Source organism: Anomaloglossus baeobatrachus, chromosome 11 (genome assembly GCF_048569485.1).
Source record: "Anomaloglossus baeobatrachus isolate aAnoBae1 chromosome 11, aAnoBae1.hap1, whole genome shotgun sequence".
Taxonomy (NCBI): domain Eukaryota; kingdom Metazoa; phylum Chordata; class Amphibia; order Anura; family Aromobatidae; genus Anomaloglossus; species Anomaloglossus baeobatrachus.
This window is the reverse complement of record NC_134363.1, coordinates 166,984,646-167,008,045: the sequence shown is the minus strand read 5'-3', so window position 1 is coordinate 167,008,045 and position 23,400 is coordinate 166,984,646. Positions and strand designations below refer to the sequence as shown.

Sequence of the window (23,400 nt, the reverse complement as noted above, 5' to 3'; positions counted from 1 at the left end):
TTACCAGTACTGAGCACCTGAGCATGGTAGTGCCCGCTCATCACTAGTTACGAGTACTGAGCACCTGAGCATGGTAGTGCCGCTCATCACTAGTGACCAGTACTGAGCACCTGAGCATGGTAGTGTCCACTCATCACTAGTTACCAGTACTGAGCACCCGAGCATGGTAGTGCCCGCTCATCACTAGTTACGAGTACAGAGCACCCGAGCATGGTAGTGCCCGCTCATCACTAGTTACGAGTACTGAGCACCTGAGCATGGTAGTGCCCGCTCATCACTAGTGACCAGTACTGAGCACCTGAGCATGGTAGTGTCCACTCATCACCAGTTACCAGTACTGAGCACCCGAGCATGGTAGTGCCCGCTCATCACTAGTTACGAGTACTGAGCACCTGAGCATGGTAGTGCCCGCTCATCACTAGTTACGAGTACTGAGCACCCGAGCATGGTAGTGCCCGCTCATCACTAGTTACGAGTACTGAGCACCTGAGCATGGTAGTGCCCGCTCATCACTAGTTACCAGTACTGAGCACCTGAGCATGGTAGTGCTCGCTCATCACTAGTTACGAGTACTGAGCACATGAGCATGGTAGCGCTCGCTCATCACTAGTTACGAGTACTGAGCACCTGAGCATGGTAGTGCCCGCTCATCACTAGTTACAAGTACTGAGAACCTGAGCACAAGTTACGAGTACCGAGCACTGGAGCATGGTAGTGCTCGCTCATCACTAGTACCGATCATCCGAGCTTGCTAGCGCTTACTGAAACTTCAAACTATTGTCAATTACATTGGTAAATATGGTATTTTTTTCATAAGTAACAGCAAATTTTGGATATATCTCTTGTAGTGTAGCATTCATAAGTTCTCCTGTCTATTATTTTAGGAACAGAGACAGAAGGTGCCATGTTCTTGCTTAAACCTATATGGTCATCGTCTGAGCCACAATGGCGTTGGCTGTTGCCAGTAACAGCATGGACTTGCATCAAAATAATGGACCCTGTTTACGTAATCACATCAATGGCTCCAGGCTGAAATCAGATGACCCAAGAGTTCGGAGAAACTCCATTCCTCCAGCTCAGGCTCCTACGGCGAAGCATATGCTGGCTTATCTGCCCAGGCCACCGACAGACAACAACAGATATGGAACCTTCCCTCAAAAGGTACACTTATATATAAAATATGTTTGAACCCAACTCTTGTGTCCCCAGCAAGGACTTGATTGATGATTTAGCACATGAAGTTTGATCTGTAAAACAAATACTAATAATAGTTAGTAAATTGGGTAAACGCTAGGAGGCCATTGCCATCAGGGCAATTGACGAGAAAATTCCAGGCTGCAATCTTCATGACTTTACTCTTTGACAGATTGCAATCTTCTCCCAGTCTCACACGAGCAAAGCAGTCTACGGATCCACACACAGTAAATGGATCTGTACACCTCTTCACTTGAATCTCCAAGGAGAGACAAACTGAGCAGATGACAGTCCAAAAGGGCAGAGAACTCAACTGAGCGCTTTTGCGTCTTTGTTTCTTTGAATGGTGGAGGTCATAGGATTTAGTCCCCCAACACTCAAAACTTTCGACCTGTCAGAAGTTTTTTTCTCTTCCTTTTGACCTGTCAAAATTTTTTTTCTATACCTTTTGATGTCTCCATATACCTTTTTAGAATGTATGTACACAGGGGGTCACCGTACCTGGTCACAATCCCCCTCTAGTAGAACAAACAACTCAAGTGAATTCGACACAACCATTTGTTGGATCCCATAGTCGCCCATTAGTTTTTGGTTGCGTGGAGCCTTCCCAGACACCCCAGAGGATACCAACCCAAGGCTTAGAGAAGAAGGAGTTGTCCATTTTAGTAGATGGCCATTGCAAAGTCATTATTTTCGAAAGTTATCCATTTATGACCAGTTAATTTTTGTTAAAGGGAATCTGTAACCAGGTTTTTGCAATCCCATCTGAGAGCAGCAGGATGTAAGGACATCGCTGGAATCAGGGTCTTTGTCTCTCTACATTATGCTGCTCTCAGATTACCTGGTGATAGATTCCCTTTAAAAACTGATTCATTATATGTTCACCCATTTGCTTATCTTTTTTTCTTAATTTTCCATGTCCTCATCAGCCTGAAACAATGGTAATGTCTGTGACTTCATGTGAAGACTATCATCAAAAAACAGAATTCCCTCCACCCAAGAAAGGCAGCATCATCTCAAACTTAAGGAGATTCAGTGCTGTAGACCAAACAAACCCAGGTGCTGTCCCCTCAGTTGCCAAGCCTAGGCCTAGTGTGACTATTAATACTGAGGACTTACCTCGCTATGAACGATCTGCCAAGCCAGAGACGCCGGTAAACGAGGCTAATTCAAAATGGCATACGAAACATGCGCTAAGTGTTCCAAATATCCCATCGCGAAGTAAAACCCCAACCCGTAGTGTTGTCTCCGCTCCAGTGACCACTAAATCACACAGGGTACGATGTAAGCTCATGGCCGATGACCGTCAGCTCTTCAACCTGACCAATCGGCAGACACGTCAGAGATACGTCACCAAGGACGGCAAATGTAGGGTCAACCTTGGACGCATTGAGGAAAAGAGTAGGTTTTTGTCGGACATTTTCACCACCGTTGTGGATCTAAAGTATCGTTGGTTCATATTTGTATTTATGCTATGTTATATTGTCACCTGGGTTGGTTTTGGGGTTATTTATTTTGTGGACGCCTTGATTAGAGATGATGTGAATCACATTGGGGATCCCGAGTGGAAGCCTTGCATAGACAATGTTGACTCCTTCCTTTCTGCCTTACTCTTCTCAGTGGAAAGTCAACGGACAATTGGCTACGGCACAAGGATGGTAACCGCCTATTGCCCTGAGGGTGTTATTTTGCTTATGGCTCAGTCGATAATTGGTTCAGTGATCGATGCCCTCATGGTGGGCTGCATGTTTGTTAAAATTTCACGGCCCAAAAAGAGAGCCGAGACCCTGATCTTCAGTAAGAAATGTGTGGTGTCCCACAGAGATGAAAAGCTTTGCTTGATGTTCCGGATCGGAGATCTACGAGATAGCCACATGGTGGATGCCAAGATAAGAGCCAAACTCATCAAATCCCGACAGACAAAGGAAGGAGAATTTATTCCTCTGGAGCAATCAGAAATTAATCTTGGTTACGATACCGGTGAGGATAGGCTTTTCCTGGTGGAACCTCAGATCATTTGTCATTTCATTAATGATCACAGCCCGTTCTGGGAGATGTCCGCGGAGTCGCTGAAGCGGGAGCAGTTCGAAATTATTGTAATACTTGAAGGCATTGTTGAAGCCACAGGTAAGAAACAACAAGTGACAGAGGAGCCTTCAGCCCTCATGACATGTCTGATATAATAAATACTTGTATTTTCCATGAAAAAATATCTCAAATAGAAGATGTGTGGCCCTAATAAGTGCTACCATCCAAGAGAATAAGACAAATTTTTGTCAAGTGTCTGCACTTTTTTTCCTTCCTTGACTCTTAATATAGAAGTTTAAAAATGGAACAAATTTCGATGGAACAATGAATTACAAAGTCTGTCTTCCTGGTTTAATCTGTGTCTCACAGATCGTCGACTCTAATGGTAAACATATGAGAATAAAGTGGGCTTTATACGCTACGATATTGCTAGCAATTGCTAGCGATATCATACGCAAAAGCACCCGCCCCCATCGTGTATGCGATTTCGTGTGATCGCTGCTGCAGCGAACATTATCGCTACGGCAGCGTCACACGCACTTACCTGGTCGTCGTCATCGCTGTGACTGCCGAACAATCCCTCCCTCAAGGGGGAGGGACGTTTGGCATCATAGCGACATCACCGCGACGTCACTAAGCGGCCGGCCAATCAAAGCGGAGGGGCGGAGATGCGCGGGACGTAACATCCTACCCACCTCCTTCCTTCCGCATTGCGGCCGGCGGCAGGTAAGGAGATGTTCCTCGCTCCTGCGGTGTCACACACAGCGATGTGTGCTGCCGCAGGAGCGACGAACCACATCGATAATCAACCATTACCGATTTTTGGTTTTGGGACGACCTCTCCATGGTGAACGATTTTCACCATTTTTGAGGTCGCTTAAGGTCGCTGGTAAGTGTCACACGCTGTGATATCGTTAATGACGCCAGATGTGCGTCACTAACAACGTGACCCCGACGATAAAACATTAACGATATCGTAGCGTGTAAAGCCCCCTTAAGACAAGTGAGGTATCACAGGGTGTGATAGGATAACCAGGGACCGGAGCTCCTAAACTGGCCCTCAGGCTAGGGGATCCCTAGCTGTCCCTGATTCCAGAGATACGTCTAATAGTGAGGATATCTAGGCTGCCTTCCTTGCCCTGCTCCTGAACAGCCCTGATCTAATACCTTCCCTCTCCTTCACCACAGGGGAGAGCCGGGACAGGATAAGGACAAATGACGCACCCAAGGGGCGTCAGGGCTACTCGGCACCGTTCCAGTGGTATTTGGGGTTGCTGTGAATGGCCTGACCCGGCTCCATGGCCCCATCGGTGTCAATAAAAGGTTGCCAGGTGACCGGTATAGGAGGATGATGGAGGTTTGCTTTGCAGCGCTCCCCGTGGTTTGTGGCCAACGATCAGCCGCCTCTGCAAGATGTTGCTCTCCTTCGTGGCAGATGATAACGCTGTTCAGATGGTCCAGCGCCCCACAGGTAGACCTAGGCCCCAGGGAGGACGATGGTGGGGGTAGCGGCCAATGCGCCGGAGTGTGGGGCGACAGCGTCGGCAATGACGGGACAACACCAGGACTATGGACAAAGTTCTTTTACTCATTGTCAGGTCATCACCCTTGGAGTGCTGGTTTCCGCCGCATGATTCCCGGATGATTCAGAGGCCACCACCGGTGTTGTGGAGTGTGAGACCTTCCTTCCTTGCGCTCTGTAGTGTGGATCCCCATGGTGTGAAGCTAATTGGGGACCCCAGTGTCCTTGGGTTTGGTTCCCCTACCGTTTGCAGGCAGCGCAAATCAACTGTGGGCCCGACCGTGGTCTTGACTCCTGACTCTAGATGCTGCTGTGCCCCGGGACCTTTGTGGTGGGCAATGGGACATTAAATCCCTCTTCCCTGCAGATTCTGATGGCGAAATGTGGAGTGTACGCCACCCAAGGGTTCTGCACCATGACTGCACCGGTCCCGAAGGGGCTGTTAGGCTCAACCTTTGGCTACCGTGTTGCTCCTCTGTCTCACCAGCTCCACTGGTCGTCTCCTGCTTCTTCCATTCTGCCCGGTCCTAACTGAAGAAGCTCTGAAGCACTCCCTTCAGTGGCCGTGGTCCTGCAAGTCCCTTGTGTTCTTGCACTCTCTTCAGTCAGTCCCGAGAGAGCTCTCAAGCACTCCTCTCGGTCAGTCCCTCTAAGGGCGCTCTCAAGCATGCCCCTCAGTGAACCTGCTTCTCCTGCGTCTCAGACTGTTCTGAGGTAAACGTCTGTGTGTTCCTCACTTCCCTTGTGCTGCCCTCACCTTCCTGATGACTCACTAGTGCTGGGGAAGTCCCATTGCTATGGCGACCACCTCTAACCCAGTTCCAGTGGCTGGCTACTAAGCTGTGTGTTGTGTAAGTGATGAAGACCAGTGGTTAACCTCTTCCTTACCTGGGATGAGTACTGCATCTTAAGTGAGATGCAATACCCTGTAGCAACTGAAGCCTCAGGGGTGCTACCCAAACAGGGGAAACCAAAACTTGATCACACAACATGGTCACACAGAGGTATTAGACAACAAGTGATAAGGAGGAAAATAAGAGAAGGGAGGCAACAACGAGACGATGAGAGAACTCTGTTATAACTCAACTTAGAAAGGAAATCAAACACTAGCAGGACTGGGACTTAACAGAACATGGACTGGTGTAGCTAAAGCTATAGTCAACATGGGAAAACAGGCTCCTCCATCTTAAAAGGTGGGGAGTGACAGTGATAGGTCTCCCACAACATGTGATCCAAGAGGTAACCAACAGACTAGCTGAAATTAAGTCCTGCAAGCCCGATCACTGAAAACACAGCTGGTTGACGCCCAACCTGTTGTGTCATTCAGAAGCACCAAAGGAGGCATAGTGTGGAGTGTCAGACACTGCAGTTTAGAGCCAAACACTGTGAGACATGCGGAATCTCAAGGCCTAATTTTTTTTTAAATTGATCTGTGTATGGCTTAATGAAACCCTTAAGCGGGCTTTACACGCTGCGACATCGCTAGCCGATGCTAGTGATGTCGAGCGCGATAGCAGCCGCCCCCGTCATACATGCGATATTGTGTGAACGCACACATACCTGCTCTCCAACGTCGCTCTGGCCGGCGAACCGCCTCCTTTCTAAGGGGGAGGTTCGTGCGGCGTCACAGCGACGTCACACGGCAGGCGTCCAATAGAAGTGGAGGGGCGGAGATGAGCGGGACGTAACATCCTGCCCATCTACTTCCTTCCGCATTGGCGGTGGAGGTAGGTAAGGAGTTGTTCGTCGCTCCTGCGGTGTCACACATAGCGATGTGTGATGCCGCAGGAACGAGGAACAACATCGCTAAAAAGATTGAAACGATTTTTTGTTTCAGGACGACCTCTCCGCTGCAAACAATTTTGAGCGTTTTTTCGATCGTTTAAGGACGCTCAAAATTGTCACACGGTGCAATCTCGTTAATGAAGCCGGATATGCGTCACAAACAACGTGACCCGGACGATAATTCATTAACGATATTGTAGCGTGTAAAGCCCGCTTTGGTGTCCATGTGCTTCCCAAGAACAAAAAATGGACGTGTCACATGGATGGGTGAATGGACCCTACTTCAGAATTCCATCCACGTTTCATGTATTTTTAACTGATTGAATGTTGAGAGTCAATGGATAAAAAAAAAGTTCAGAAAGTACACCTGCTTCATTGAAAAAAAGAATGAGAAAAATAAAAAATATTCTTGGAATCAGTAGAATTCAATATAGTCTATTGCTGGAATCTCTCACATAAGGTTTTTCCTCAAGACTATGGCTGACCTCACACTTTAGAAAGGTGATGGCTGAATGGAATGGTCGTTCAGTGACAGCTAAACCTCTAGACCCCCACACATGCACATAACCTTTCTTTGCCCAAGCCTAAAGAGTGAGGCAAGTCAAGGACCCCAATTTATCAAGCTTTTTTTGTAAATTTTTTGGTGTAAAACTGCTTGAAATGTTTTGCAACTTTTACTGTTTTAATGCCAGTTTCAGTCTGTGTTGTCAACTTTTGGAAAAGTGGTCAGAGTTTTGCCGATAGGGTGCATGGCCAAGAGCGGCCGAGAAATTCATCATAATTTATGCCAAAAAAGTGGTAAAAATTGTGGCATAAATGTACTCAAGTCTTAGCTGAAAGATGCACCAAAGTCATTAAGAGGAGAGCATGACTCTTGATGAATTAGGTGCACCTTACTCCAACGGACTCTTCATCAAGGCTGGCATACCAAGTACAAAGTCTCCAGAGATCCAAAGTATCAAGCATACTAAAATTCACTTATGTGATCCTTTTCTACCCTGACATCTGCCACTGGGCCACTGGGGTAAACTCAGAAGGACCACTAATACACAATTAATGACTGACCAGTCTGACCGAAATGTGTAGGTTTGGCCGATATTATTCCTCGGTGTGTGACCAGCTTAAGAACCTTTATACCTTGTAAAAAACAGCACTGGAGCCTCACGTAAGTCAAGGTACATCTTGTGGATCACATCCTGATTAGGCAAGAACACAGTAGACAACATCCTGACGAGCAGTAAATCCCAATAAAAGACTTAAGGCCGCTTTACACGCTGCGATCTTGCTTGCGAGATCGCTAGCGTGTGTACCCGCCCCCATCGGTTGTGCATCATGGTCAAATTGCTGCCTGTGGTGCACAAAATTGCGCGGACCCATCACACTACTTACCTGCCTAGCGACGTCGCTGTGACCAGCAAACTGCCTCCTTTCTAAGGGGGCGGTTCATTCGGCGTCACAGCGACGTCACTAATCGGCCGCCCAATAGAAGCGGAGGGGCGGAGATGATCGGGACAAACATCCTGCCCACCTCCTTCCTTGCTCATTGCCGGCGGGATGCAGGTAAGGTGAGGTTCCTCGTTCCTGACGTGTCACACATAACAATGTGTGCTGCCGCAGGAACGGCGAACAACCTGCGTCCTGCAACAGCAACGATAATTGGGAATAGGGGAGCATGTCAGCGATTAGCAAGACGCTCAGTGCAGCTCTGGTGGGTCGACCCTTCTACAATGCGAAGTGTGAATGTATGTTGCCCTGCCTTCTAGTTTCATCGAAGTTTCTGTGGTTGGGAGAAGCTGGATCGGCTCATCTAGTCTCGACTCATGGCTTTTTCTCGCTTGTCAATCAATCCCCTGACTATTATTATTATTTATTATTATTTATTTATTATGACTGAAGACCATATGCTACTTTCTCTGATTTAATATCTGGAATTGGAGAATACACCTGTTTATCACACTATTTAGTCAATCATATAAAAATTGTATATGCCTGTGCTAAACCAAAAAATATCTTACATAGAGACCTGTTTATTACGAAAAGAAAACAAAACATACATTTGGTTCAGACTTGCCAGTTTCCACCTTTCTATAAAATATACAATTTTTTACTTCTGTAAACCCATCATTTACATACTACCTCCATCATGTGTTTTTCAGCAATAACGTCGTTTTCTGCCCTGGAATGCCTCTGACCAAACTTGGAAAGAAATTTACACAACACGCACAAACTTGCATAAAACCTGCTCATGATATACATCTATAATCAATCTACAGTCTCTGAAATGGGTAGAGTAGCGGGGTGTGTTTCTGCGGACTCTTTACAGCTTTTCTTACATTGTTTTAGGCACATGCCTTACAAGACTGGGTGAGTCTGCCCACCTGAGTACTGAACCAAAGCACACACTGATAACTGTCTTTCACCGATGTTAGTCCATAGGTTACATGGGCCATCAATGAGAAGATATCTCATGGCAAAGGAAGCTTACCACCCTTTATCCACAGATCTTCCTCAGTCAGCTGGCTCCCTGCGTCTCACACTCCATTCCTTGCTGAATTGCTTGTTCCTGTAGGGATTTAAGAACACAAGGAGTGACAATTGTCACGGGCGTGACAGATGCCACCAAGGTGGAGGAGGTCCATATTGGTGAAAGACTCTCAACTCTAGGCCCGTTTACTGCTTCTTTGTCAGCTGCAGCTGTGTGAGGATCTTCTCTGGCTCCATCACCGCCAGCTCGGGTCTAGACTTTATCTTCAGTATACCTGGCTCATTTGACAACAGGAAAGATCAACAACCTACATACACATTTAATTATCTTACTTCTGTTTTACCAATCCAGAGAGTGCATCAATACATCACTGCCTCCTGTACTGATAGGAGGGGAGGGAGTGGTTCAAATTTTGATTACCTCATGTTGTGTAAACCGTAGCATATCCAGTGTAGAATCAACCAACATCTTGTTCCATCTATGAAAACAAAAACTAAAAATATACATTAGATCATTCTTAAAACTTTAACTCTGACTATGATACAGTTAGTGGTCATCTATACTTCACATGGTTGAAAATACTCAATAAATAAACAAATAAATAAATAACATATAGGACAAGATTTTCCTGCTTCAGTTAGCAGATATGCTTCATAGTAATCCAGTAAATATGACAGTTGCAGGGGAGGGCCAGCTTCACAGTTTCTCTGCTATATGTCTGCTGCGTCCTCTACTGCTGGAAAATATAATAGATGACTTCTTTTCCCCCTTTTTTTGTTTACCAATCTAGCAAAGTTCATAGTGTTATGCTGCTACTCTCTAAAAGGAAAATAAGACAGCAGGCAATAAATTACTATAAAACTCAAACAAGACAAACACTGGATATAATCAATCTCTCTGCAACAATAAAGATTGCTGGGGAATTTTGAGACCTTACTATAGCTAACACGGTTCGTATATACTGTACACTAATATCCATAAAAGAAAGGAAAACCAAAATAAAATGTTAATAAAATACCGGCAGTCTGTATGCAGAGTCACAAAATAAAAATATATTGTCCAAATAAATCACCATAAAAAAAAACAAAAGAAAAAAAACTAATTTGCATAATTCAAGAAATCTAATTTTCCCTGCAAAGTTAATTTAATCATTCAGATATGAGCAGGAAAAATAAAAACAAATTAATAATTTCTCAAATCTTTAACAGTAAAATTTGAACAAAGGGCTTGCTTCACCATTTGGGAGGGACCACATTCCATCCTTATCAGTACAGAAGGGGGGTGCTACCTAGGAAGTCCGAGACCAAAAGCTTTGGAACTTTGGCTTTCCATAATACACATCTCTGTTGGATATATTCTTTTATTCTTTCACAAATAGATATAATACTTTCTAACATTCTTGGGGTAAAGGGGGTGTTACACGCAGCGATATTGCTAGTGAAAGCACCCGCCCCCGTCGGTTGTGCGTCATGGGCAAATCGCTGCCTGTGGTGCACAAAATCGTTTGGAGCCGTCACACGTACTTACCTGCCTAGCAACGTCGCTGTTGCCGGCGAACCGCCTCCTTTCTAAGGGGGCAGTTCATGCGGCATCACAGCGATGTCACTAAGCGGCCGCCCAATAGAAGCGGAGGGGCGGAGATGAGCGGCTGTAACATGCCGCCCACCTCCTTCCTTCCTCATTGCCGGTGGCCGCAGGTAAGCTGCAGTTCGTCGTTCCCGAGGTGTCACACGTATCGATGTGTGCTGCCTCGGGAACGATGAACAACCTGCGTCCTCAACAATCAATGATTTTTTAAAAAGGAACGACGTGTCAACGATGGACAATAAGGTGAGTATTTTCCATTGTTAACGGTCGTTCCTTGCTGTCACACGTAACGACGTCGCTAACGATGCCAGATGTGCGTCACGGGATCCGTGACTCCGGCGATATATCCTTAGATGCATCGTTGCATGTGACGGGGCCTTAAGTCTTTTAAGATTTTTAGATTAGCTAGCATGGTACAAAGATATGTATTTACCTGCCCCTATTCTATTTTAAGATATAATGCTGCAGGACTTCTAAAATACCAATTGTTTTATGTGGGCAGTTCCATTTTTCTATTTACCAATTCTTCAAGATTTTCACTTATTTATCTCTGATTTGCATTTATTGGATAGCTGAGTAAGCAAATATGCTATTTTATACTTATTCAAATGTTTTAGTTGTTTATACCAGAAAACACCTCTCTCCCCCAAAAAATGAAAAAAAAAAAAAAATAAATAAAAAAATTAAAGGGGATGGGGTTTGAACTTTGAAACAAAGAACCATTGAGAGAAGCCTGGCTAAGCTGGGTGTATACTGGGAGTGTCTACATTATTATGCATTTAACATAGCGCAAGTAGAAGGAAAAAATGTGCATAGCACTGCTTACCATATGAAAAAAATCCTGGCAATGGTTTTCTCAGTGGGTCCGTTCAATGTTAAACTGCCACTTGCAGTCAGTCAGCATGTAGCAGAGCGCTCTCGCCTTCTGAATCTTTACCAGGTCCATACGGCTAGAGGAGGACAGCTGATGGTTTACCCGCAGTGCTTATGCCATAGTGCAGAAAGTCCATCAGAAGAAAAAGAAGAATGGCAGCACTCTGCGGTGTAAGGGCGGCTTTGCACGTTGCGACATCGCAAGCCGATGCTGCGATGTCGCACGCGATAGTCCCCGCCCCCGTCGCAGGTACGATATCGTGTGATAGCTGGCGTAGCGAAAATTATTGCTATGCCAGCTTCACATGCACTCACCTGCCCTGCGACCGTCGCTCTGGCTGGCGACCCGCCTCCTTCCTAAGGGGGCGGGTCGTGCGGCGTCATAGTGACGTCACACGGCAGGCGGCCAATAGCGGCGGAGGGGCGGAGATGAGCAGGATGTAAACATCCCGCCCACCTCCTTCCTTACGCATATCCTACGGAAGCCGCGGTGACGCCGGTAGGAGATGTTCCTCGCTCCTGCGACTTCACACACAGCGATGTGTGCTGCCGCAGGAACGAGGAACAACATCGGACAGTCGCGTCAGCGTAATTATGGATTACGCCGACGCTGCACCGATGATACGATTACGACGATTTTGCGTTCGTTAATCGTATCATCTAGGCTTTACACACTACGATGTCGCATGCGATGCCGGATGTGCGTCACTTTCAATTTGACCCCACCGACATCGCACCTGTGATGTCGTAGTGTGCAAAGCCCGCCTAAGTTGATTTTTAATAATGCTTCATGCAGAAAGGTGAGACAAACACAGGGATGCAGAGGGAGGAAAGCACCTCTCTCACTGCTCTTCTCCCTCTGCATCCCTGTGTTTGTCTCACCTGTCTGCATGAAGCATTATTAAAAATCAACTTATACCGCAGAGTGCTGCCATTCTTATTTTTCTTCTGATTATTATGCATTTATGCATTTTGCTATTGGCTACTATTTTATAAACTCCTACATTTATGTATGTTTCCTATGCAAGACAAAATAAGGGTCCACACTTCAGGGATTCAAAGTAACACATTTTGTACTTGTAAACTCTATATTCTCACCAGGCTAAAAGAATCCCAAAAATCTACCAATTATCAAAAAGTGCTTAAAGCTAGAAAACCCAGCACAATTACATGTACATTCAACACTCATGCAAGGGTTTTTGTTTTTTTTTTCTCTGCAACTCCTCAGGAGCTGCCTAGCCCCCACCTTTCCAGATGTGGGGGCAGTGATGCTTGTCTCTGCTCCAGCTTTTCTCTTTGTTAGAATGATCCCTGTTACGAGCATTTGAAAAACTAAACTAAGGAGTGATCACTCCACAATCTCATCATAGATTCTTTACACTACCCATGTCCATCATACTGGGCTGCAACTTTTCCTCCCGGAGGTAACCCCATCAATTTATACAACCTCTTGCAATCCTTCAGCTCCTGTAGGAAAAAACAATTTCTTCTTGAACAGAGTATGCATAGTGCTCTAATTGGACTGGCCAGCTCCAATCTGAATCCTTTTCCCACCTCCCCTGCTGTGTAATGAGGACACACTTTCAGCGTCCGACGTACGAATACTATATACCGTTCTTCATACGTTCCTATCTCAGCTTCCTACACAGCAGTGAAAGTGTTACTGAAACACAGGGGAATACGCTGATTCTAACACTATCCTTTACCTGAACTCCTCCCCTCCTTGCTCGTGTAGTCTCTGGCTTCCAACACACGGATACTATACTTCCCTTCTCCGCATGTCCCTGTTTCTCCGGCTGTAAACACGGCAGTGGATGCGTTACATAAACACAGGGGAAAACGCCAGTTCCCTTATCTCACTGTTCAAAATTACTTACAGCTGTAATTCCTACACATTGCTGCGGCTGCGGGCAGCTGCCCCTCTGTCTCCCTCCTTCTTTCTCCTGCTCACTGGCCCCCCTCCTTCTTCTGTTCCTTCTAGCAGCCCTGTAACACACGAGCAGTAAGATCCTAATGACCTACACCCAGCACCCAGGGGTCTGGGTCCTTTTCTTCTTGAGGTCACCGGCGGGTGATCACCACATCGTTAGGTCTCCGGTGTTCTACCCCCTCTTCGGACTAGCGACTGCCCACCTTTCACCAAGAAATTGCCCGAACCACAGGCTAAACAACACATACAATGTATATGAAGCTTACCGTGGTCTAAAAGAGAGGGTGATCAATCCTCAGTTACTTCGGGAGCAGCCTCCTGCGTCCGAGGCTGAAGAAGAATTAGCTCATCCTTTTGGTGCCCCACGTTGGGCGCCAGCTGTTGAGGTGAGACTAGAAAGGTTCTCTTGAGGTCTGACTGCCATTTTCAGATTATCTGGGATGTCATGTGTGCACACAAGAAAGAAATAATAGACTCTAGATCGGTTATGAGCTTTCTTCCATATCGGACGCCAAAGGAATTCTGCTTGTTTATTATTCACAAAACTTTTATAGTTCTAGGGAAGAAAAGGGTGTAGACAGAATATAGTCCAATCAAGTATCACAGGTTAGGCTCAGGGTGTGTAGCAATGTAGCAATTTGCAAAGTCTCTACTGGATTGGTTGTTCCAAACTTTGGATATTCTTCCTTGTGTTCATCATCTTGGGTGTTGTCCAGGATGTAAGAGTCATCTTTAAGTTACATATGCTTACATATTGTATTAAGGAAAATCACTATATATATATATATATATATATATGTTAGTAAGCAACAAAAGCATTCATAAATATATATGTTAGGCTATATCTACTAAACTAAATATTTGGGTCTGTGAAATGGCTGAATTAAGTATTTCAGGTTACTCAATTCTTACCCTCAACACATACACTCTACCCTATATACACTGTACACTATATACACTGTACACTACATATACTCTACACTATATATATTGTACCCTATACACACTCTATCCTATATACACTCTGCACTATATACACTCAACACTGCATACACTCTACCCTATATACACTACCCTATATACAATCTACACTATATACACTCTACATTACATACACTCTACAATATATACCCTCTACACTATATATATTTTACCCTATATACATTCTATTCAAAAATGAAATTGCAACACAAAGACGGAAAAGTTGTGGAATTGCGGAAATCATGAAATTAATAGATATGTTGATATGGAAAGGATGAAAAGACGGAAAAACAATGTTCAAAACATCTTGATGCTAATCAAGTATGAGCACCACATACAGAAATCCCCACATGTATTTGTTTTGGCTGCAATCAATGAGGTTATGTATGTATTCCATGGAAGATGCTGCCAACCATGGTAGCACATTTAGGCCATGCATGATGCTCACTGAAGGGTCAAACAATGTCTACACGCCATCAGAAGGTGTTTGCTTGATATTGGGCTACAAGCCAGATGTTCAGATACTGCATGCCACCATTCTTAATGAATGTTATGGTACAGAGCAAGATGGCAATGGAGGCGAAAATGGAGGACTGTGCCCCATCCACATAAGCAGCTAGTTTTACTTTTGTCTTGGATACAATCACAGCCGGAATTAAGCGGGCTTTACACGCTAAGATTTTGCTACAGCGATCTCATTGGGGTCACGGATTTTGTGACGCACATCCGGCCACTGTAGCGATGTCGTAGCGTGTGACTCCTAGGAGCGATTTTGGATCGTTGCAAAAACGTCCAAACTCGCTCCTCGTTGACATGGGGGTCCGCTGCCAGTTATCGCTGCTGTCGCTGGGGCGAAGTTGATCCTCGTTCCTGCGTCAGCACACATCGCTACGTGTGACTCCGCAGGAACGAGGATCATCTCCTTACCTGCCTCCGGCCACAATGCGGAAGGAAGGAGGTGGGCGGGATGTTACGTCCCGCTCATCTCTGCCCCTCCGCTTACATTGGGCGGCCGCTTAGTGACGTCACTGTGATGCCAAACGGACCGCCCCCTTAGAAAGGAGGCGGTACGCCGGTCACAGCGATGTCGAAGGACAGATAAGTATGTGTGACGGGGGTGCGCGATTTTGTGTGCGACAGGCAGCGATATGCCCGTTGCGCACAAACGATGGGGGCGGGTGTCATGCTAACGATATCGGACCGGATATCGCAGCATGTAAAGCCATCCTTAGTCTGGGCACCATCATGAAATGGCCTCTGTAGAGACACGGGGGTCAGTGGGTGTTCTCGTCCACTGATCCAGCCACCTTTAGAAAGACAGCGTGGCCCAGGGCTCATCCCAACTGAATGCCCAACCTCCTTAACCGTGGGCGGAACACTACTCAGACAACACATGATGAGGAAATCACAATATTAAGACTTTATTGGATCCCCAAACAATTAACGGCATATGACACATAACCAGCAAAACCACAGAATGTAAGCGGCAACAGTTTCTCACCCTTCTGCTGGCTCACCAGGGATTAGAATGTCCGTGTCTCGGAGCTTCCAGGGCTACTTACTCCAGACCAGCAGCACCCCGCTTTCGGCGGGCACCCACCAAGAATGTAATAACGCCAGATTGAGAAAGCTGGCTGAGGACTACAAAGCCTGTAGTCAGGTGACTGGATTGTCCCAAGCTGGATTCCTTCCTTAGGTAGTCCTTAATATCTCAGCTGAATCCGTGCATTTGATGCTGAAGTCCATGTAGTATTATAATCCAGGTTTGGTTATAACTTGACAATCGTATCCGCAGATCCTTGATTGGTATCATCTAGCAAGAGTCTAGCTGGGCAATGGACAGTCCTTCTTCTTATCCCCCTGTGCTCGCCATTCAGACCATTGGGGTCTTCACGGTTGGTGGATAATACTGGGCTCTTATTGGCTAGATTTCAAGCCATATACAAAATATCCCTAGTAGTAATGGTCTCTGGCAGAGATGAGGGAGGCACAGCTAACTTACATCGCATCTAGCAATACAATGGGAGGTTTGCATAATTGATTTGTCTGGGTTTCTGATCTTCACTGGCCAAGGCAAGTACATGAGTCAACAAGAACTTTAACACTAGACTCCTAAGAGTCTTGTAGAAATAATGAGGGGCTTATCCCCCGTTTATAAACAAACTAACATCATGTGTGGCTGAATTTTAAGAAACTTAACCCATGCTAGGCACTGACAGAGTCCATGTCGTCACAGCCTTCACGAACAAATGTCACACCAGTCCTTCTCTTGGGATGATGGTGTGGGGTGGTATAATGCACAGTAGTTGGACCCATTTAGCTTTCATTCTAGGTGCACATACTGTTCGGCCTTACACTGATATGGCGGTGGAACCAGTAGAGCAGCCATTTCTCCATATTGTCCCAGGAGCCATTTTTTCAACCCAACACCATGATGCTCTTGCTACTATGAGCAAACTACATGGTCTGAACAACAAAAAAGTCCATTCATCATTTTGAGAAAATGATAAAATGACATTTTGATTATTTGAAGGATCAGTCAATGCCTTTATCAAGATGGCATGAAATTATACTGCACCGCGCTGAGATCTAGAAACTTTGGTAGAATAAAATAGGTTTAACAGAATGTGAATATTGGTTTTCCAATATGTCCGTAAAAAAGATTGTCCGTCGGTGATTTTTTGATAACCTGTCCAGACAAAGTAAAGAATTAATTTGTCACCCCTGAGAGGAGGTGCCTTTTGCCTCCAATAGGTGTATTTTAAACTTCACACCCCCAAGGGCCTATTTATAAAATGTTTACTAGTAGCGGACAACACCTTTGGAGGGCTAGGGTTGTAAACTAAATCATTGCCCACAATGTTGAAGGAAAACCCTCCCTTACATGGCATCTGCTGTCATGGGGTATGCAATGATAGGACAGGGGCCCCTAGGCTGGCCCTCAGACTTGACACCCTGCGCTGTCCATTATCTCAGAGGTAGGCTTGATGGTAGCCAGGTTCGAGCCCCCAGCTTGACCCTAACTCCTGTCCAAGCCCTGATCATACTCCTTCTCTCCTGCAACCTCGGGACGGGGCAGAAAACATAAAGACAAAACCCCACAAAATGACACGGACAAGGGAGAACGGAAACTCGTACACATAGCAAATTATGCCAAAATCTAGATTTGCGCATGCGTCGCATCCAGAGCCATTTTATTGAAGACTGTGCGCAGTGTGATTCTACAGGCTACCTACAATAAAATGGTGGCGCATGCGCAGATCAAGATTTCAGCTCAATGACCCCTTCATTAAACCAAAATCTTGATCTGCGCATGTGCCACCAATGGCGCCATTGTATTGAAAACTGCATAGTGTGAATCTACAGACTGTCTTCAATAAAATAGTGCAGTATGCGGCACATGTGCAGATCAAGATTTTGGCTTAAGGAAGAGGTCATTGAGCTGAAATCTCAATCTGCACATGCATCGCATCTGGAGCCATTTTATTGAAGACCATGCACAGTGTGATTTTACAGACTGTCTTCAATAAAATGGTGCCTGTCATGGGGTCCTTCTCTGATATCACACAATCAACAGAGCGAGAGATGGGTGAACAATCCAGAGATCCTTTATTCCATGCAAATCAGAAGATCAATAAAATAATCCACCTTACAAGGGTAAAGTAGTCCAGTAATGTGATAAATGTCCCAGGAAGTTAGTCATAATCCTCCAGCAGTCATTTTTCAGGGAAATTGGGGTTTCTCACAGTCTCTCTGGGGTGTCAACTTCTTCCTCAGAGGATCAATCTTAAGGTCCAGTCACACTAAGCAACTTACCAGCGATCCCAACAACGATAGGGATCGCTGGTAAGTTGCTAGGAGGTTGCTGGTGAGCTGTCACACTGCGACGCTCCAGCGATCCCACCAGCAACCTGACCTGGCAGGGATCGCTGGAGCGTGGCTACACGAGTTGCTGGTGAGCTCACCAGCAACCAGTGACCAGCCCCCAGTCTCCTAGTTACAGCACACATCAGGTTAATTAACCCGATGTGTGCTGCAGCTAAATGTGCACAGAGCAGGGAGCAGCGCACACTGAGCGCTGGCTCCTTGCTCTCCTAGTTACAGCACACATCGGGTTAATTGCCTGATGTGTGCTGCAGCTAAATGTGCACAGAGCAGGGAGCAGTGCACACTGCTTAGTGCTGGCTCCTTGCTCTCCTAGTTACAGCACACATCGGGTTAATTACCTGATGTGTGCTGCAGCTACATGTGCACAGAGCAGGGAGCAGCGCACACTGAGCGCTGGCTCCTTGCTCTCCTAGTTACAGCACACATCGGGTTAATTGCCTGATGTGTGCTGCAGCTAAATGTGCACAGAGCAGGGAGCAGTGCACACTGCTTAGTGCTGGCTCCTTGCTCTCCTAGTTACAGCACACATCGGGTTAATTACCTGATGTGTGCTGCAGCTACATGTGCACAGAGCAGGAGCCGGCAGCACAGGCAGTGAGAGCGGAGGAGCCTGGTATCAAAGGTAAATATCGGGTAACCAAGGACAGGGCTTCTTGGTTACCCGATGTTTACATTAGTTACCAGCCTCAGCAGAAGCCGGCTCCTGCTCACTGCACATTTAGTTGTTGCTGTCTCGCTGTCACACACAGCGATCTGTGCTTCACAGCAGGACAGCAACAACTAAAAAATGGCCCAGGACATTCAGCAACAACCAACGACCTCACAGCAGGGGCCAGGTTGTTGCTGGATGTCACACACAGCAACATCGCTAGCAACGTCACAAAAGTTGTTCGTTACCAGCGATGTTGCTAGCGATGTTGCTTAGTGTGACGGGGCCTTTACTCCTTCTCTTTTGTCTTTCTCAGCCAGAATGAATAATCCCCCAGGTAAGCAGAGAGTTTAGGTGAATTCCAGGCCCCCCTCCCTCAGACTTAGGGACAAACCCCCGGCAGGGGGTGATTAATCTGCAAACAGGACAATGTACACAGAAGGAATACACAGAATAAACAGAGCACTACGCCTAAAATACGAACCTACACAAAAAGATACAAACCCCCCCATATCACACCATCGCAGTGACAATGTGGTACATAAGCAGATTGAGATTTCAGCTCAATGACCTCTTCATTAAGCCGAAATCTTGATCCCTGCATGCTCCACCGTCACCATTATATTGAAAACTGTGCGCATTATAATTCCTCAAACTGTCTTCAATAAAATAGTGCAGGATGCAGCGCATGCGCAGATATAGATTTTGGCTTAAGGAAGTGGTCATTGAGCTGAAATCTTGGTCTGCGAATGCATCGCATCTGGCGCCATTTTAATGAAGACTTGCAGACCACCTGCAGAATTACACTGCGCGTGCGCTGACCACCACAATCATGGCAGCAGCAGAGGCGCATAAAGTTCTATGGAGAAATGTTGTTTTAGCAGTGTCTGTATCTGCCTTCCCCTCAATAAAAAATGACAGTTGAAGCTCATTAAATTCTATTAAGAACGTACAGTAAAATGTCTGTCTCTGCCTCTAGCTCCTCCCCTCTGTCTCTCTGTCTCTAGCTCCTCCCCTCTGTCTGTCTCTGTCTCCAGCTTCTAGTCCTCTGTCTGTCTCTAGCTCCTCCCCCTCTGTCTCTAGCTCCTCCCCCTCTGTCTTTCTCTGTCTCTAGCTTCTCCTCCTCTGTCTGTCTCTGTCTTTAGCTCCTCCCCTCTGTCTGTCTTCATCTTTAGCCCCTCCCATTATGTCTGTCTCTGTCTCTAGCTCCTCCCCTCTCTGTAGAATTTTAAAAGCACCAACTGTCATCTTATATTTCAGTAATGGGGAAATGTGTCTCCACTGAACACAGATTTTATGCATAAAGTGGAAGCTCAATCCAGGTGGAGAAAGAAGCCGATTTCTCTGATAAGATATATTACAAAGTTTCTTACTTTCATGCATACTATTGATTTGTGAAATAAAAATGTATAACAACAAACACACTTTAAGTAATACTGTTACACTCTCCATTTCGGCTTTAACCCGTTCTTCCATGTCTTCCTGGAATAAGGTATGACGTGTCAAGCCAAGACTTCCTACACGGAGGACGAGATTCTGTGGGGTCACCGATTCGAGCCTTGCATGACTCTGGAGAAGGGCGCCTTCCGTGTGGACTACAGCCACTTTGATAAGACCTTCGATGTCCAAACGCCATGGGGAAGCGCGAAGGAGATGCACGAACTCAAGGAGAATGAGCAGAACGACCGGTCGACCCTCAGCCTCTACTGGGACAATATGTTTCAGACCGGTAATCCTGGGGACCCAAATATAGGATTCGGGGACGGTCCACAGGAAATCCAGGACAGAATAGAGTTTCCCACCATTGCTGAAGGCAACCGAGAGTCTGACAGCAATGATCTCGATGTCTGATAGAAGACTCCTTAGTTGCCAATGTTAAACTATTGACGGCAGGGAGACTTTATTATTAACTGTGTTTCTATAGTAAGAAGAGTCCGCGTCCTCTAATGAAACTGTTCTCACCTCAACCTGAATATTCTGTTGTTACTCTCATTCCAAGTGTCTTCTCCTGTTACATGGGTAAGTGATCTCATTACGTCAGGACCCTGTAATATCCCCTTATCCATTTCTACGTCCCCTTCTCTATTATTTCATACATTTATGCCTTTTCGAGTCATGTCCGACATTGTGTGTCCCACACTCCGTCACTGATTATTAAAGTATGTCTTAAACCAGGACACTTTCATCCATTACTTCAGGGACTTGGTGGCCATAGTGGACCTCCATCTTTGCTTCTGTTCACCATGCGGTAATATTATGGAAGTATTCCGCCGAAAAATAATTATTGCCTATCCACCAAAACAGGTGATGTCGTCAGAGAAGGCAACACCATTTCTGAATGTCCCTCATATAGAAGATACTAAAGCTGGCCAAACTTAACCACAAGGTAATATTATGGGGGTATTCCAAAGAAAATATTCATTGCCTATCCACCGGAAAAGGTGATGTCGTCAGAGAAAGAAAGACCGTTTCTGAATGCCGCTAATACACAAAATACTAAAAACTTGACCATGAGGTAATATAGTAGTATTCCAACGAAAAATATTTGTTTCCAATCCATCAAAAAAAGTGATGTTGTCAGAGAAGGCAACACCGTTTCCGAATGCCCCTCATACACAAGATACTAAAGTTCACCAAACTTGACCACAAGGTAATATTATGGGGGTATTCCGCCATAATATATTCATTGCCTATCCACCGAAAAAGGTGATGTCATCAGAGAAGGCGATACCCCTTCTAAATGCCCCTCAAACACAAGATACTGAAGTTTACCGAACTTGACCACAAGATAATATTATGGAAGTATTCCGTTGAAAAATATTTATTGCCTATTCACAGAAAAAGGTGCTGTCACCTGAGAAGGCAACACCATTTCTGAATGCCCCCCATACAGAAGATACTAGTGTTGGCCAAACTTGATGACGAGGTAATGTGCCGTCCCGTGGGACCAGACGAGCTGCTCGGATCCGGGTTCGCTGTGGCTCAAGGGTCTCTGGACCCGGGGTCGTGAGGCAACTCAAATGAAGGGGAAGTATGTACAGGGGAATTTAGAGATAGTTTGTGACGCCACCTGTGGTGTACGGTAATTGGGAGTACCGCCGCTGCCGTTGGGAGTACCCGGGGTGATGAAGTGGGGCAGCAAGGTGTCGTAGCCCTCCACGGGTAGGGGGATGCCCCGGGACTCAGTGTGGGGATGCCGTGGGATGCAGAGGTCACTCTCGTACTCACTCAGTTCATAAGCAGATGCTGACAACCGAGTAAACCAAGTCTCTGGATACCGCTGCCCCTGAGGGGAGCTCATCCGGGTCCCGTCCACTATAGTGTTGCCTGGTGATCCGTGAACTGCCTCCTGGCACTAAGTTTAACTTCAACGTGGTGGCCCAGTAGTCTGAAACTTGCCGGGTCCTGCTCCCCACTATGGCTAAGTATGGGAGCTTGCTCTCAGGGCTCAAGCTTGGGATTTTCTGGACTGTTTTGGGTTGGAAAGTCCTATCCCCCTCGTTGCGCAAATGTCCCGATTCTGGAGCGGGTGGGAACAGATCATAAAGGCTCCGTTCTCCTCAGGTGAATTGTCGGGTTGCCCAAAGCTTCTCCCCGACCTAGGGTCCGTGTACCCCGTCGTGCCTTCGTTCCCGGACTGGTGATAGTGCTAGGCTGCTGGCCATCCTCCTCGAAAGGTCCAGGTGCCTTGTCACAATCCCCTGTGACCAGGGGGCCGACTCCTCTAGGTCCAGACCACCGTCTGCAACCTAGACAGCTTCTCTTGGGAGCCACTACTCCCAACCTCCTCTGAGGTTCCTCACTCCTCACTCTCGAGGGGTTCCTCACCCCTCACTCTCCACTAACCAACTCACTACTACACTGACTAGACTTCTCACCTCCCCTCCCTAACCCCCCAGGTGGGCGACTCTATTCCACTCAAGCCGTCCACTGGTGTGCCTGGTGGGTGTGGTGCAGGGTGTATCTAGGATTTGATTTGCTGTTGGAGGCAACACTATCAAGATAGGGACCCAGAACCAAGAGGGAGGTGGAATACTGCACAGGAGGATAGGTTGTGCAATACCCTGTGACGACCTGACAGTCCAGGGGCGTCACATTAATATTATGGGGGTATTCTGCCAAAACGTGTTTATTCTCTATCCACCGAAAAAGGTGATGTCATCTGAGAAGGAAACACCATTTCTGAATGCCTCTCATACAGAAGATACTAAAGTTGGCCAAACTTGACTACAAGGTAATATTATGGAGGTATGCCGTTGAAAAATATTTATTGCATGTCCATCAAAAAAGGTCATGTCGGTAGAGAAGGCGACACCGGTTCTAAATGTTCCCCCTACACGATATTAAAGTTGGTCAAAGTTGCCAATATTAGTCTCTTGATCATTCCCAAACCAATGATGTTGGGAGTGCGAAAGAACAATCCATCACGTTGGATTTCCAATGGACGATCCTTTTGTTCTCTTGCGGATAAGCCACCA

At 46.2% G+C, this 23,400-nt stretch overlaps 1 protein-coding gene across 1 annotated transcript; it reads left to right on the top strand.

Moving 5' to 3' along the window:
* The first annotated feature begins 945 nt into the window (after positions 1–945).
* Positions 946–20,773, top strand: LOC142255687 (G protein-activated inward rectifier potassium channel 4-like). Its single transcript, XM_075327129.1, has 3 exons — positions 946–1,161; positions 2,124–3,321; positions 20,415–20,773. Exons 1-3 carry the CDS (start codon positions 946–948, stop codon positions 20,771–20,773), a joined length of 1,773 nt encoding a protein of 590 aa, XP_075183244.1.
* The last annotated feature ends 2,627 nt before the right edge of the window (positions 20,774–23,400 follow it).

Excerpts from the sequence above, each read along its gene's own strand:
- LOC142255687 (XM_075327129.1), top strand. The coding sequence starts at position 946 with ATGGCGTTGGCTGTTGCCAGTAACAGCATGGACTTGCATCAAAATAAT. Across the intron at positions 1,162-2,123 it reads ATGGAACCTTCCCTCAAAAG|CCTGAAACAATGGTAATGTC; the intron begins GTACACTTATAT and ends TGTCCTCATCAG. Across the intron at positions 3,322-20,414 it reads AGGCATTGTTGAAGCCACAG|GTATGACGTGTCAAGCCAAG; the intron begins GTAAGAAACAAC and ends TCCTGGAATAAG.